The sequence below is a fragment of the Oncorhynchus kisutch genome, linkage group LG1 (genome assembly GCF_002021735.2).
Source record: "Oncorhynchus kisutch isolate 150728-3 linkage group LG1, Okis_V2, whole genome shotgun sequence".
Classification (NCBI taxonomy): Eukaryota; Metazoa; Chordata; class Actinopteri; order Salmoniformes; family Salmonidae; genus Oncorhynchus; species Oncorhynchus kisutch.
The window spans coordinates 71464939-71482070 of NC_034174.2; the positions used below are offsets into that span (position 1 = coordinate 71464939).

Genomic DNA, 17132 nt, shown 5'->3' on the forward strand with positions numbered 1-17132 from the left:
GAGGGTAATGCGTACGGCCCAGTGCAACACTGGGGCCAAGCTTCCTGCCATCCAGGACCTCTGGTGTCAGAAGAAGGCCCTAAAAATTGTCAAAGACTCCAGCCACCCTAGTCAATAGACTGTACTCTGCTACCACACAGCAAGCGGTACCAAGAGGTCCAAGAGGCTTCTTAAACAGCTTCTACCCCCAAGCCATAAGACTCCTGAAGGGATACACAGTCCCCTCTTTTACGCTGCTGCTACCCTCTGATTAAAATCAATCCATAGTTAACTCTATCTACATGTACATATTACCTCAACTAACCGGTGCCTCCGCACATTGACTCTGTACTGGTACCCTCTGTACCAGTATAGCAGCATACCACCCTGTATACCACTGCTGGCTTGCTTATGAAGCTAAGCAGGTTTGGTCCTGGTCAGTTCCTGGATGGGAGACCAGATGCTGCTGGAAGTGATGTTGTAGGGCCAGTAGGAGGCACTCTTTCCTCTCGTCTAAAAAAAAAAAAAAAATCCAATACCACAGGGCAGTGATTGGGGACGCTGCCCTGTGTAGGGTGCTGTTTTTCGGATGTAACGTTAAGTGGGTGTCCTGACTGAGGTCATTAAAGATCCCATGGCACTTATTGTAAGAGTAGGGGTGTCAACCCCGGTGTCCTGGCTAAATTCTCAATCTGGCCCTCAAACCATCACGGTCACCTAATAATCCCCAGTTTACAATTGGCTCATTCATCCCCCTCCTCTCCCCTGTAACTATTCCCCAGGTCGTTGCTGCAAATGAGAACGTGTTCTCAGTCAACTTACCTGATAAAATAACAGATAAATAAAAAATAGCATTGCTTGTTATTTTACTGCTGCTGTTGAATTATTTGTTACTTTTATTTTCAATTTTTTTCTTAACATCTTAAAGCATTGTTGGTTAGGGGCTTGTAACTAAGCATTTCACTGTAAGTTCTACACCTGTTGTATTTGGCGCATGTGACTAATACAATTTGATTTGAACTCAACAATCAGCCCGTGACAAACGAACACTGTTCTAGAAGCTGATTCTAAAGCGCCCTGCACACCCGGTCAGACAGTTTGATTTCGAGGGTCTGTAAAGTGCAGATTATACTAATCCTTAGTCTCTATCTGTTGAGAGACTAATTCCCCTCCGTCTATCAGCTTCAAACGGAAGTCACCAGCCTCCAAACACAAGTGAAGCCCCATGTTTATGGCTGTGAACCAAAGGGCAATCTATTCCCTATATCGCGCACTGCTTTTGACCAGGACCCATAGGGCTATGTAGGGAGTAGGGTGCCATTTGGGATACATATCATATCCGTGCTTACGATGTTGCTCCTCTTACCTCTTTGGAAGCGCATGTGCTTTAAAAATAAAGGCAGGGCTGGTGGATCCAAAAGATGTCATGCAATGTCATGATCTCTGCAGTAATCCGCTTGTCATAGACACTCCTGCATAACATAACGGCGACCGCTTAAGCTCTTTGTATGTGTGTGTGTGTGTGTGTCCATTTGTTGGGCTATAAATTGCATGGGTATTTAACGTGAGGTCTCAGGGTTGACAGCTGTTGACATGGGATTGAGCATTATTCAACCGAATCATCATATTTCACTGCCTGATCTCCCCTGCGTCAATGTATCCATTTTGCAGTATATTTAAGCTTTGCATGTGTTGATGATTGATATTTGCGTGTCTAGGACATTTTGACCCTTTCTATCTTTCTTGAAAATGTGTACCAAAGCTTAGAGCCAAACCTGTAAGAAAGCATTTTTGTCTCGTTATATGTGCAGTATATGTGAGCGCAATGGAAATATGAATCCGTCCTGACACGTACAATTGGCCAATACATGTTCCATTTCAACGTATGTCCTAGACATGTTATGTAAGCAGAATGCATGGAATATGGGTTATACAACAATGGCCTAGTTGCCTCCTATACAAGGGGAGTAGGGTGACTGATGGGATGGAATACTAACCAAATCAGTTCTGTATGGAAAGAATGACGAGTGCTTTGAACCAGTGGGCGTGGCTAGGACCTACAGTACCTACTGAATATAGGCTATGTACAAACCTGTCACTGACTGTCTAAACATTTACTCCACCACAGGAGGTTGGTGGCACCTTAATTGGGGAGGACGGGCTCATGGTAATAGCTGGAGTGGAATAGGTGGAATAGTAGCAAATATATTAAACACGTGGTTTCCATGGTTTCCAGGTGTTTGATGCCATTCCATTTGCTCTTTCAGCCATTATGAGCTGTCCTCCCCTCAGCAGACTCCTGTGTACTCCACCCTAACCCCATGTTTCCTTCTATTTGTCTGTCTGTTACAACTACTGTAAAGAGTCTATAATACCAAGCTAAGCCCTTTGAAATGTTGAAATAATGCCCCCTGAGTACTGCAATCTAGATATCTCCCTCTGTCGTCAGTGGTGATGCTTCATGATCACACATGTATCAGAAGAACTGTTGTGTCCCACCAACGTCATACACACACACACACACACACACATTTTGGGTGAAGTATCCTGGCTTTCTGTTGTAGCTTATCCAATCGGAGTCTCATGTAAGCGTGCTGTCTCTCAAGTGTAGTAATGAGAAGAGCCGCTGTGCCACTGCCTCTACCAAACCCAGTATCCCAGATTATTGGGAAAACAAATTGCTTATTGGACATTTGTGACAGGCACACAAAAAAAAGGAAGGAAGGAAGGAGGATGCATTGTGACGAAAGAAAATCAAGTAATACACACATTGGACTTTTTCGTGTCCAATAAGTAATTTGTGTCTATTTCACAATATGCTGTGATGGTGTGTTGGCTTTTACACTGTCAGAGGGGAGAGGGAGATCGAGTGAGAAGTTTGAGTGATTACCCAATTGCTGTCGACGTGGCCCTTCAATTAGAACAGAGCCCTCTTTGCAGAACATTATAGATGGACTTTATGGCAACACTTAACTCGTTGACATCTTAATGGTAACACTGAACAATAGCTATCTAGATAGTCTTTATGATAGGCTTGTCTTGTATGTTGTTTAGACTTTATCATTTTGTCATTGCCAATGGAATAGTCCCAAAAGTGCTAATCCTACCCATCTGGCACTCCACCCCAGACAGGCTCAGTCAAACAGTCCAAGTACTGTTCTGAAATATAAGAAATACTATTGTTCCTATTCCCAGTCTGATGCTATGGTTTGATTATTGTTCACACAAAATGAAATATGCTATCAATGAACTGTAATCTCATCATCTCTGAGAGAGGGAAAAATAGAGAGAGGGAGAGAGAGAGCGGCTCATCACAGATTGAAGGCGAGCATCACCGATACAAATCCCACAGATTTTGTGCGAACAAGCTCTTCAAATCTTTTGACAACGTGACAATCCTTCACCGAATGGATGAGGGTCATTTCAGGGCACTTCGTGTGAAAATTATCTAATGGCTAACGACTCGAACAGATGATAATGGTGGATTGAAGCTAAATTCAAACTCAGATTTTGCCGTCCCTCAAATCGGGTAGGGAGAGTAATTTCAATTCAACCGGTTGGAGTGCCAAATGATGTATTTTATTGCCGACATGTTGCACATCAGTTGAAACTTATTTTCGGTGGAGTTTGACCAGTTTTTCATTACCTGTTTTGATTCATATTGGATGGATGGCGAGTGAGTGAGTTATCTAATAAGTGCAGATATCTATGGACAATGAAGACCACTCGCAAGTGCAGGGCACTGCTGTCCGTTAGTATGAATCTTTTAGCACTATTTTTCTCAATAACTGCTTTCATCACAACATACTGGTGCGTCGGCACGCAGCGCGTCCCCAAGCCGAAGTGCACTAAACTTCGCACGCACAACTGCATCGATTATGGAGTGAACGAGACGGACCCCAAAGTAGTGGTGTACAGTTGGGAAACGGGGGACGACCGGTTCCTATTCAGACAGTTCCACACCGGGATCTGGTTCTCCTGTGCGGAGAATATCCATGATGAAGGTGAGGTGATGATGTATGTTGTTAAATGACGTTGTCCCGTCTAGTTGTCAATTAATTATAGTGAGGTCTCTGGAGTGTAAAATCTAAAATTATATGGATATTTACAGGAAGGAGGTTTGCAGGGGTGTGTGTGTGTGTGTGTGTGTGTGTGTGTGTGTGTGTGTGTTCAAACTATGCAATCAATAAAAGAACACCCTATACATTCAGAAATAGACAAGAGTCTATAAAAGCTTGATTAGATTGTTACACACACACACACACACACACACACACACACACACACACACACACACACACACACACACACACACACACACACACACACACACACACACACACACACACACACACAGTTATATATAATTGCAGCTATTAAACTCTGCAGTCCTTGCTATAATTCCTTGGTTGTGTCATTATGAGAGCCATTCTCATGTGTCATCATCTTGTGTCACCATAGTAACTAAGCGTCAGTCTCCAGATGGGACATATACATACATATTATCTAATACTGCAAGCTAAGGATATTTACAAAGTTCTGAGTTTTTTAGGGTAATCACCCCCAGTTTATGTAGGCAGACGCCACTAGTCAAAAATGGCATCTTGAAAAACGAGTTGTCCTCTCTGGCATGAAGTATTGGATAGCCTAAAGAGCAGGTTATCCCGGCATTAGAATCATTGGAACATGGGATGGGAGTTTCGAGTTAAGGTACAGTGAACCATTGGTAAGAAGTTTAGGGGACATGAGCTTAGTGCTTTTAGAAAGGGTCCCTACTGGCTCTGCTAGTACTTCACCCTAGCATTTCTCTTCTTACAGGTCTATAGGGTACTAGTAATCTACCCTAGCAGTCTCTCTTCTTACAGGTCTATAGGGTACTAGTAATCTACCCTAGCAGTCTCTCTTCTTACAGGTCTATAGGGTACTAGTAATCTACCCTAGCAGTCTCTCTTCTTACAGGTCTATAGGGTACTAGTAATCTACCCTAACAGTCTCTCTTCCTGCAGGTCTATAGGGTACTAGAAATCTACCCTAGCAGTCTCTCTTCTTACAGGTCTATAGGGTACCAGTAATCTACCCTAGCAGTCTCTCTCCCTACAGGTCTATAGGGTACTAATAGTCTACCCTAGCAGTCTCTCTCCCTACAGGTCTACAGGGTACTAATAGTCTACCCTAGCAGTCTCTCTCCCTACAGGTCTATAGGGTACTAGTAATCTACCCCAACAGTCTCTCTTCTTACAGGTCTATAGGGTACTAGTAATCTACCCTAGCAGTCTCTTCTTACAGGTCTATAGGGTACTAGTAATCTAGCCTAGAAGTCTCTCTCCCTACAGGTCTATAGGGTACTAATAGTATACCCTAGCAGTCTCTCTCCCTACATGTCTATAGGGTACTAATAGTCCATCCTAGCAGTCTCTCTCCCTACATGTCTATAGGGTACTAATAGTCCACCCTAGCAGTCTCTCTCCCTACAGGTCTATAGGGTACTATAGTCCACCCTAACAGTCTCTCTCCCTACATGTCTATAGGGTACTATAGTCTACAGTAGCAGTCTCTCTCCCTACAGGTCTATAGGGTACTAATAGTCTACAGTAGCAGTCTCTCTCCCTACAGATCTATAGGGTATTAATAGTCTACAGTAGCAGTCACTCTCCCTACAGGTCTATAGGGTACTAATAGTCTACAGTAGCATTCTCTCTCCCTACAGGTCTATAGGGTATTAATAGTCTACAGTAGCAGTCTCTCTCCCTACAGGTCTTTAGGGTGCTAATAGTCTACAGTAGCAGTCTCTCTCCCTACAGGTCTATAGGGTACTAATAGTCTACAGTAGCAGTCTCTCTCCCTACAGGTCTATAGGGTACTAATCGTCAATTGTAGCAGTCTCTCTCCCTACAGGTCTATAGGGTACTGTGAATGTCTGTAACAAGAAGTAAAATTGTCACACAGCTTTACTCTTGAGTCTAAACAAATGCACAAGATGGAAGTGCAACAGCTGGATCCGATGACGTGCCCGCGTAAGCGTGGTTACCATGTTAATGACAACACCATTAAGTCAAAGGTGTCTCTGGAGATTATATACGTAGCTAGATTAGTTACACTGAGTCTGACTCAATCAAGAACATTTTGCAACTTTCCCACCTTTAAAAGAGGGGAAATGGCAGCTTTCCCATCTCCAAACATCGGTCTTGACTTCCAGGTTCTCCAACAGTGGTGACATCAGGATCCGAGCCTCTGGTTGGAGACAGTAGACCTGGTCTGGTGATGGCATATTAAAGAGACATTAAGAACAGAAATAAAGCGTCAGAGTTTGTGAGAATAAATACTGGGAGCGTGTTGTCTCATCAGGCCTGGGTCTGGGACTGTACACACACACACACAAACACACACACACACACACACACAGTTGAGTTGACTAATGAGGATTACATAACGCCCTTGATGAGTTTTTCCTCTAAACAGCTGTCACCATCTTCCTGATACCTGATTAAGCTTTAGATTTACGACAAATCCAGCAGGCGCAGCGGGCGGCTACAAGCGACAGCGGACGGAAGAATAAATCACGCCTGGAAGAGGGGAGGAAAGGAGGAAAGGAGGGAGGGAAAAGTGCATCATGTTATCACGTCTTGATCAAGGGACATAAGGTCTTATGGAGTCCCTGAAGGTCCCAGTAATGTCCAGGAAGAAGAAGTGCTAGAAGGATGTCATTTGGGAAAGATTGAACTGGAAGCTCTGTGGAGATGGTCAAGTCATTGACCTCTGTGACCTCCGGCTGCTTGTACTTGACCACGCTGTGCCTTTTCTCATGCAAAGGACGCAGTGGTTGAACTTTTAACCACCCACATGACCTCTAAAATAGCTTATACCGATGCATTAGACTAGGTAGGCAATCAATCAAATGTATTTATAAAGCCCTTTTTACATCAGCCGATGTCACAAAGTGCTGTACAGAAACCCAGCCTAAAACCCCAAACAGCAAGCAATGCACATGTAGAAGCACGGTGGCTAGGAAAAACTCCCTAGAAAGGCAGGAACCTACGAAGAAACCTAGAGAGGAACCAGGCTCTGAGGGGTGGACAGTCCTCTTCTGGCTGTGCCGGGTGGAGATTATAACAGTACATGGCCAAGATGTTCAAACGTTCATAGATGACCAGCAGGGTCAAATAATAATAATCACAGTGGTTGTGGAGGGGGCAACAGGTCAGCACCGCAGGAGTACATTTCATTGTGACTCTCTCATGATCTTTTGCTTGTTTCTGACCTCTTGATTTGCAGTTCTGGCTCTTGGCTTTGCTCATGCTAAGCACACAATGGTATTTCTTCTTTTGAATAGCCCACAGGGCACTGATGTCATTTCCACGTCTAGTTTTGATTGACATTTGGTTGAGTTGTCAGCTATTGTGAATTCCCTGTGAGATTAACAAAACATTTCACCATGACATTGGATTTAGGGTCAAAGTTGAAATTCCCTTACATTGATGACTTGCTGCAAATCCAATCAGTTTTCCACATAGATGTTTTGTTGCTGAAATGACTTCGTCGCATTTATATTTTGTTGTTGAAATTACGTGGGAACAACGTTGATTCAGCCAGTTTTTGTCCAGTGGGTACAATCAAGTAGACTAAATCATCTGAATGACTTGTGTGTGACTTGAAGCTGCTATTTAATCTCTACTGTATGCCAAGCTCGCAGTGTGTCTCTTCTTGAACTGTTGAACCTCACCTAAAATAGATTATACGTTACTATCAAGTAGGCTAATAGATACTCTGAATGACTTGTGGCTAGAAATCAGTGAACTTTACTTCTATTTGACTTATGGGCTTTTCCCTTTTTCTATGCCAAGCACGCAATGTTTCTCTTCTTGAACTTTTGAACTTCCCCAAATTAGGAAAATCAAGTCGTCTAGACAGGATACTCTGAGTGAATTGTGGCCCTGAAGAACCCATGCAAGGTATTACAGCTTGATGTGAAACTCCATTTTCTCCATTCGTTCCAGGTGAGAAATGCAGGAGCTTTATCGATCTGGCTCCGGCTTCGGAGAGAGGTGAGTGATCACTGCATACGTCAGGAGGTAAACACATCTGCTATAGAGCTGTACATCACCCGTACCAGGAAGATTACTTGTAGAGGGAGAGCAGGGGCAGACTGGGACCAGAACTTGGCCCTGGCATTTCTAACACACCGGCCCATTTTCAGGCCCCCATTATTAGCCAGATAATAATCATTTTGTGAAAAGAAGAAAAAAAGTTAAACAGACCCACTTGACCCACTAGGCAAAAAATGCAAAAATGCCAGATGGCCAATCCAACCCTGGGAACGAGGATATTTTATGACTACAGCTAGCAACAATATAATAAACACATTTTCAATTACATGTCTACAGTAGAAAAGAAGAGGATATCTACTCCTAATATTGAGCAAATTACACTCATTGGAGCTAATTACAGTCACTGGAGTATCTGACATAGGCTTTTGAAAAGGCTACCAGTGCAGCAAGTGCTGCTGGTAAGCTTTCTTGACTTGGACATTCACTTTTGCCAACACAATGCTAACCTTTGTTTAACCAGCTAAACAGCTCTTAGTCAAAATAATGAACAACTATCTACCAAATCTATTCATCTTTTTTTTACATACTTCTCCTTGCCATTATCATTCCCCTAATGATAAGACAAGACAGCACATGTTTTGCTAACGTATGATGGGGGTCCTTAGGTCACCGGTTTGCCTGGGAGGGGGTCCCTGGACAAAAAAAAGATTGAAGACCCCTGGTTTACAGGGTTGCATAAAGTATAAAAGGATGTTGAGCTATACTCTTGCATTATGAAGGGGTCTGCATCCTGTCTCAACTGCCATCTTGCACTCAAATGTCATCTTGAGCTGTTCAAATGTTATAACTGTCATGACACCACCATAGAGGAGATATTTGCAGGGTGCAGTGGCTGTCATGACACCACCATACAGGAGATGTTTGCAGGGTGTAGAGGCTGTCATGACACCACCATAGAGGAGATGTTTGCAGGGTGCAGTGGCTGTCATGACACCACCATAGAGGAGATGTTTGCAGGGTGCAGTGGCTGTCATGACACCACCATAGAGGAGATGTTTGCAGGGTGCAGTGGCTGTCATGACACCACCATACAGGAGATGTTTGCAGGGTGCAGTGGCTGTCATGACACCACCATACAGGAGATGTTTGCAGGGTGCAGTGGCTGTCATGACACCACCATACAGTAGATGTTTGCAGGGTGCAGTGGCTGTCATGACACCACTATACAGGAGATGTTTATAGGGTGCAGTGGCTGTCATGACACCACCATACAGGAGATGTTTGCAGGGTGTAGAGGCTCTCATGACACCACCATACAGGAGATGTTTGCAGGGTGCAATGGCTGTCATGACACCACCATACAGGAGATGTTTACAGGGTGCAGTGGCTGTCATGACACCACCATACAGGAGATGTTTGCAGGGTGCTGTGGCTGTCATGACACCACCATAGAGGAGATGTTTGCAGGGTGCAGTGGCTGTCATGACACCACCATACAGGAGATGTTTTCAGGGTACAGTGGCTGTCATGACACCACCATACAGGAGATGTTTGCAGGGTGCAGTGGCTGTCATGACACCACCATAGAGGGGATGTTTGCAGGGTGCAGTGGCTGTCATGACACCACCATAGAGGGGATGTTTGCAGGGTGCAGTGGCTGTCATGACACCACCATAGAGGGGATGTTTGCAGGGTACAGTGGCTGTCATGACACCACCACAGAGGAGATGTTTGCAGGGTACAGTGGCTATGACACCACCATAGAGGAGATGTTTGCAGGGTGCAGTGACTGTCATGACACCACCATAGAGGGGATGTTTGCAGGGTACAGTGGCTGTCATGACACTACCATAGAGGGGATGTTTGCAGGGTGCAGTGGCTGTCATGAGACCACCATAGAGGGGATATTTGCAGGGTACAGTGGCTGTCATGCCACCACCATAGAGGGGATATTTGCAGGGTACAGTGGCTGTCATGACACCACCATAGAGGGGATGTTTGCAGGGTACAGTGGCTGCCATGACACCACCATAGAGGGGATGTTTGCAGGGTACAGTGGCTGTCATGACACCACCATAGAGGGGATGTTTGCAGGGTACCGTGGCTGCATCAAGTTTGAACTGCCTTCTGATATTTAATTACTTTGCTTGCCTTTGTTGTTCCAATTGAGGAAATTACATTATGACTCAATATTTCTTCCCCCTCATGTAAATTAAATATGAAGGTTCCACATCATCAAAGTTAAATTTGTTGAACTTTAATTATGTCTGAATTTGGATATTATACAGTGCAGATAAAAAAAACAATGTGAAGTATTTAGCTGCTACCAATGTTGCAGATTGATGTAATGCATGGAGCAATAATATTGGTGTAACTTTCTTTGTTAATATATTATAAAGGAAGGAAGGCAGAATAGGTTTAATTGAGCTTTGAAATGAAAAATCCACCCACATGTTTCTACTGATTGTTGTTAATGAAAATTCTGGAGAAGTTCTGCTGTGAGACTTATAACTACAGTGAATGCTTTTATATCGGATCGTCTATCTATAGGCTTTGGTCTAGTTCTTACAACTTGTTCTGTATCTCTGGTATACCTTTTCCATATTCATTAAACCTGAACTTTGACATCACAATAGTTGATTGATTTGTTGACTATATCAGCCTTCATGTACCGGAGGTAAAATAAACTCCCTATTCCAGACGTACTGTGGCTTTATGTTCTCAAACAACCTTGGTATCATCCCCTGTGTTGTCAGGGACACAGGATGTGGGGTTGCTATGGTCACACCCCACTCTGTCAAAGGAGAAGGTTATGACAACAGCTGTGAAATGATCCATGCGCAAATAATTCAGAATGACAACCAATCAAAACGAGATAGAAGCTCTCATACTTCCGCGAGTCATAATGTGTCTCCCCTAGAAAGTGTCTGCTAAACTCAATTGAAACAAAACAGAAAAAACGACATGGATTGTACTGTAGTTCATATAGCCTACTTTATTTACTACCGTAGCAATAAGTACAACACGTACTGCACTCTGCTCACAAGAATAGTTACACAGAACGCTGTACAGGGTTAATACTGTCTCCAAAGTTAAGTACCACGAAACCTTGTTCTAAAATTCCATTACGAAATAAGACACTGTCTCAGTCTTGGGACATTCCTCCCCCAACCCCATCCCCGCCACCGCCCCTGACCATCCGTCCTATCCCGTTGAGAGCGTCTCAGGGGAAATACTGGCACTAGCCAATGTTCACTTCCTGCAATGAAGTGTCAAGAAGGATTAATAGCAGACTGGTGAGGTAGGAAGAGATGTCTGACTCCAACCTCCCGTAACGAGACAGTGTGAGGGTTTGACGCTCTGGAAGGTCTGAGAAGATTCCTGGTACTTTTTGCGTCAGAGACAAATGACATTAATTGGTTTTGAGTGGCCTGTCGGTCCTGAGATATGTTATCAACAGGTCTGTCGTCACTATGGATGTCAGAAATGTTTCCCCAGCGGGGAAAAAAAGAATTACTTTTTAGGGAATAAAACATTTAGTGTCCATGACAGGACTTCAAATAGGCACCTGCCAAATACAGTCCTATGATTTATGAACGAACAGATGGGTGAAGCATACACGATCAAAGAAATCAACCCTTTTCTCCACAACCATCACACATCCTTATGAAAATATGATCAGTGATTCAAATTCGACATCATATCACGGTTATAGAAAAATCTCTCACTGATTTCCAATAACAACTGTTAATGCTTTTGCTTTGTCTGTTGCAGGTGTCCTATGGCTGTCGGTGGTCTCTGAGATGCTGTACATAGTCCTGTTGATAGTGGGTTTCAGCCTGATGTGTCTAGAACTGGTTCACTCCAGCACCAGCAACATGATAGATGGACTGAAACTGAACGCCTTCGCTGCAATCTTCACCGTCCTCTCAGGTACAGAGGGACTGTTGAAAACCACCTCTGCAAGAGGGCACAAACAGATCTGGGACCCAGGCTATTGTTTCGTGTGTAAGGGCCGGGAGTTCTCCCAGGCCTCATGACCTGACCAGGAAAAACTCCATGGCGACCATAGAACCCAGATTTCTTTCTGTTCATGATACATTTAGATTTTTGTTGAATTGCATAGATTATGTCATATGGCCAGAGGGAAAAACGCTGTTGAGTCTGGTCTGGGGAAAACTCCCGGACCTTTTTATGCCTAATTGGTGGAGCAAAGTAGAGAAATACTTGTATACATTATTATGCAACTGTTGCCACTAGTAGACATTGAACAAGTCTAACACGGTGGTGAACATGATGAAAAGCGAAGCTAGCAAGGAGAGAAGCTGGTTCTGTAGGTCTTGACTAGGAGATAACCTGCAGCCTCTCCCAATGTAGAAGCATCAGCTATCAGAGAGGGATTTTGAAAAGTCATCCTAAAGGTCACAAGGTCCTAGTGTGTGTGTGTGTGTGTGTGTGTGTGTGTGTGTGTGTGTGTGTGTGTGTGTGTGTGTGTGTGTGTGTGTGTGTGTGTGTGTGTGTGTGCCTACATGTACACTAAACATCTAACTGTATACCGGTATCTGTGTATTTGCAGGGCTCCTGGGTATGGTGGCCCACATGATGTACACACAGGTGTTCCAGGTGACAGTCACCCTGGGCCCTGCAGACTGGAGGCCCTATAACTGGGACTACGGATGGTCCTTCTGGTAGGGAACACACACACACACACACACACACAATCCCACGTCTCCCTTTGTAGCGTCACACTTCTCTAATGAAAACCCCAAAGCTCTCATGTTACCGGGTGGATTAGGCTTTGGTGTCCCAAAGCCCCAATATATATATATGGTCGATGCGATTGGAAAATTGCATAAGGGGATCAAGGGTGAAGTGTAGCCCACAAAGACATATGTACACTGTATGTTCAGAATTTTAATCTTCCAGGCTGAACATCTTAACACTTGTGACATAGCTCTGGATTATAACATGTGCAGTGAGTGAAGATGGGAGCTACAGTGTATAGACTAATGTACAGTAGTGGCCTATTACATTGGGATCTACCCAGATTGACATTCCTACCCTGTTGGGATTGACGGATTGACAATAATCCTGCAAAGCTACGACCCTTCCATTTTTACACGGGAATAATAATATTTACAAAAAGTATGCCAGAAATCCCCAAACTCAAAGTGATTATATGTTTTTTGCAGTGTTTTGCAGTGTTTCATAAAAACATCCTATTTCTTAGTGTAGTATTTGTCTGAATTACTTGAGCTGTTGTCAAGTGATGGATAACTTCGGTATTTAACGTTTCTTAGCTTTTAAAGCCACTTGTTTCAAGCCATTTGTTTTGTTTTAAACCATTTGTTTGTTTTAAAGCCACTTGTCATTTGTTTTTCATTCAAAGAGCAGCCCTGTGAACTGACCATGAACAGCGAAAGGCCTAAATATGCAGCCTGCACCTTCAATTGACTCCTCCTTGTCTTTTCCTCTCTCTATCCCCATCATTTTCCTCTCCTCTATCTGTTGTGGCTATTTCCTCACTTCTCTCTCTTCCATCTTTTCCATTTCCTGTTTTCCAGCATGGCCTGGGCATCCTTCACCTGCTGCATGGGTGCATCAGTCACCACCCTCAACTCCTACACCAAGACTGTCATCGAGTTCCGACACAAACGCAAGACCTTCGTGCAGAGCATCCGAAAGGAGCAGGCGCGGCAGGCGTTGGGATACTACCGCGATCACTCCCTGCGCTCCATATCCCAAACCGTGGAGGTGTACACACAGACGCCGTATAGCAGTGGTATTAGGACGCACGTACCGGCCGCGTCGTTAGACCCGAGTGACGGATCAGAGACTCTGGGGGAAGACCAGTGCTGAAGGGAGGGATCCCAGCGGGGAAAAACTGGTTACAACTGGTTCACAATTATGTCATTTTTAACAATTTTCTGGTTGTGCTGATGTTATTTCATCATCATTTCAACTCGTTTCGCCCACCGGGATGTGTCGAAAGTAACTGTATGAAGTCAGTGCTATCCAATTGTGATCCGTCACCTGTGTTGGGTCTTCTGGGGATTCTGTAGCAACTGAATCCGTTCTGATTGAATTCATCACTGCCTTAATTGAGCCAGGATATTCACTCCCTTGTTCCAAGTTTGGGCATTGATAGTCATGGAAAGAGCCGTGTACACACGGATCATACAACTAGATGATCTGACACACAAGGAAAGCAGCAATCAATAACAATAGCGTTTCACCCGCCCCTGTTTCAGTTAAAAGCTGAGGGACGGAGCTGGAGAAATGTAACCACTCTCAAATTCAGAGACAGAACTATGGATGCAAGGACTGAATATCCATGATATCGACATTATAGTTTTGAGGCTGTGCGGTGTTTGTTTACATTTACTTTGTTTACAAACATTGGAGTGAAACAAGCTTCTATTTTGGGTTCTAATGGGGTCAGACAGTTGAACTAAGCTGATGAGGCATTAATGTTATATTCTTCAAGAATTAATGGGTACATGTCATTCATTTGTAGGTTAAAAAATGGATGCCCCTTTAAACAAGATTTGTAACAGAATGCCCTCTGATTTTCCTGGGACACCATAGGACTGTTTATACGATGTTTTTGCATGCTATTAGCCTTACTAAATATGGAATTAGGAAGGGGGTGACAAACTGCATTTAACTCGTATTTTAAGAATGTGCACCGCAAAATATAGCTATAAGTGTTTGCAGCGTATACCGTGCCTATAACGCATAACTATATAAATGTAAATAAGTGTCATAAAGTAGAATGGTTTTGATCTGTGAAATCACTGTTAAGATGTGTATTATTTCCCTGCTGAAGTTACATATTGTTTGTTGCCTCAGTGGTCTGTTTACTGCACATTACTCAGTATCGGATAAAACTGACCACTGGACACCAATGTTACTTGAGTACAATTATGACCAATGACTGTGTATTCTATTTAAAGTACTTTGTGCTTATAGGGATTAAGGATTCTGCAATGAATTACTCAATAAACAAATGTATTCCATAGCAAACTCAAAGTGTTTCATTTTGTACAGAACATATTCTGCTGTAGTTTCTTTCATTATGTTCTATATCCGTTGTTGCTTTGCTCTAAGAACAATAAGTTTATTCTCAAAGTATATATTTGATATCTACTCAAGTACCTAGTCATTGATGAACATCTAGACCAGGTTCAATCCCTACCACTAGAGGACAGTGCTGTTCATGGAAAAAAATCAACATAGAGTACCATACAATTTTATAGTATTTACAATTTAATACAGATGAGAATATTCCTACATTTATACAACATTCATTGACAGTATATTACAGACTAAGCACATATCATGTATACATACAGTACACAAATATATTAAATATTTTTTTGTACAAAAACAATGTGTTCTTTTATCAAAAGGGAATACATATATCAGATGTATCTTTTCACACCCCATTGGCTACACTCTTTTATGGTCCAATAGAAACAGTCTACATAGAGGTGGTCCTGCCCTCTCTTGATGCCAGACAGAATCTTATTGCGTTTCCTCTTATATTTCTCTGCTTTCTACAGCTGGTCACATTTCAATTTTGTCCGCCATCTTTCCCCCCCCCCCAAGTGGTTCAGTTCTCGGTCATGCTCAGTATCTGTCACCGTACTCCTCCTCTACCTGTTGTCGGGCTAGCATGGCCTGTATCAGAGCACTACCGGTGCCTGACGCATCTGGGTGCTGTGAAGAAGCAGGCGCCCGGTAAAACTCGCTCTCCTCCTCCTCTGCTCTCTGCCTGGCCTGCATGACCTGCATCATCGCACTGGGCGTTGATGACACTGGGTGTTCTGAATGAACTGGCACCCGGTAAAACTGGTCCTCTTCCTGCTCTGACTCCGCCCTCTGCCTGGCTTGCATCACCTGTATCATCGCACTGGGTAACGCGTTTACTGGGTTCTGTGACTGAACTGGCGCCCGGTAAAACTCGTCCTCATTCTGTGACTCCGCCCTTTGCCTGGCTTGCATGGCCTGTATCAGTGCACTGGAGGGCGCAGATGTTTGGTCTGCAGGAAATGGCACCCCGCGATAACTGGCTACATCCTGGTCCTCTGCGTATTGCCTGGCTAGCATGGCCTGCATCATAGCACTCGATGTCGTGGAGACTGAGTGGCCGGAAGGCATAGGCACACCGAAAGAGCTGCTGCTGTCACCATTCTCTTGCTCCAACCGCTGTCGGGCAATCAGAGCCTGGAGCATGCCAGAGGAGGATTCATTTTCCTGTCTTTTCCTGACCTGATTGAGAGAAAGGGTCATATTTCAAGTATGACATTTGAAATAACATTGGAGTTTAGGTATTTATTGTAAGTTAGATTGTCTCAAGGTTACGTTAGATAGTCTCAAGGTTAAGTTAGATAGTCTCAAGGTTAAATACGATAGTCTCAAGGTTACGTTAGATAGTCTCAAGGTTAAGTTAGATAGTCTCAAGATTAAGTTAGAGTCTCAAGGTTAAATACGATAGTCTCAAGGTTAAGTTAGATAGTCTCAAGGTTAAGTTAGATAGTCTCAAGGTTAAGTTAGATAGTCTCAAGGTTAAATATGATAGTCTCAAGGTTAAATATGATAGTCTCAAGGTTAAGTTAGATAGTCTCAAGGTTAAATACGATAGTCTCAAGGTTAAATATGATAGTCTCAAGGTTAAGTTAGATAGTCTCAAGGTTAAATACGATAGTCTCAAGGTTACGTTAGATAGTCTCAAGGTTAAATACGATAGTCTCAAGGTTACGTTAGATAGTCTCAAGGTTAAATACGATAGTCTCAAGGTTACGTTAGATAGTCTCAAGGTTAAATACGATAGTCTCAAGGTTAAATACGATAGTCTCAAGGTTAAATACGATAGTCTCAAGGTTAAATACGATAGTCTCAAGGTTAAATTTGATAGTCTCAAGGTCATTTCTCTTTGATCCTCTCACCTGTTTTTTCTTTTTCCGTTTGTTCTGCTTGGATTTCTGAAGGTTCTGTAGCTTCTCCAACAAGAACGCCTTGTCCTTCCCTTCCTAATAAAGGGAGTGAGAGAGAGAAAGAGAGAGAGCGAGAGTGAGAGCGAGAGAGAGACAACCAGAGAGAGAG

At 43.4% G+C, this 17132-nt stretch overlaps 2 protein-coding genes across 4 annotated transcripts in view; one reads left to right on the plus strand and one right to left on the minus strand.

Annotated features, from left to right (window-relative positions):
• The first annotated feature begins 3402 nt into the window (after positions 1 to 3402).
• On the plus strand, positions 3403 to 15042 carry LOC109880905 (germ cell-specific gene 1-like protein). The gene is made up of 4 exons (XM_031835307.1): positions 3403 to 3983; positions 7974 to 8021; positions 12601 to 12712; positions 13589 to 15042. Exons 1-4 carry the CDS (start codon positions 3695 to 3697, stop codon positions 13881 to 13883), a joined length of 744 nt encoding a protein of 247 aa, XP_031691167.1. The 5' UTR covers positions 3403 to 3694; the 3' UTR covers positions 13884 to 15042.
• Positions 15043 to 15272: 230 nt separating this feature from the next.
• LOC109880903 (transmembrane channel-like protein 5) overlaps positions 15273 to 17132 on the minus strand; it is a 31793-nt gene continuing 29933 nt past the window's right edge. For all 3 annotated transcript variants that reach the window (XM_031831803.1, XM_031831818.1, XM_031831808.1), the window contains 2 exons: positions 16976 to 17059; positions 15273 to 16298 (listed from right to left, as the gene is read on the minus strand). In XM_031831803.1, the coding sequence (XP_031687663.1) occupies positions 15657 to 16298; positions 16976 to 17059 (726 nt within the window). In that variant the 3' untranslated portion in view covers positions 15273 to 15656. The remainder of the gene's footprint in view (positions 16299 to 16975; positions 17060 to 17132) is intronic.

Coding starts and splice junctions, on each gene's coding strand:
- LOC109880905 (XM_031835307.1), top strand. CDS start 3,695: ATGAAGACCACTCGCAAGTGCAGGGCACTGCTGTCCGTTAGTATGAAT. Junction 3,984..7,973: donor GGAGAATATCCATGATGAAG/GTGAGGTGATGA, acceptor CATTCGTTCCAG/GTGAGAAATGCAGGAGCTTT. Junction 8,022..12,600: donor GGCTCCGGCTTCGGAGAGAG/GTGAGTGATCAC, acceptor GTGTATTTGCAG/GGCTCCTGGGTATGGTGGCC.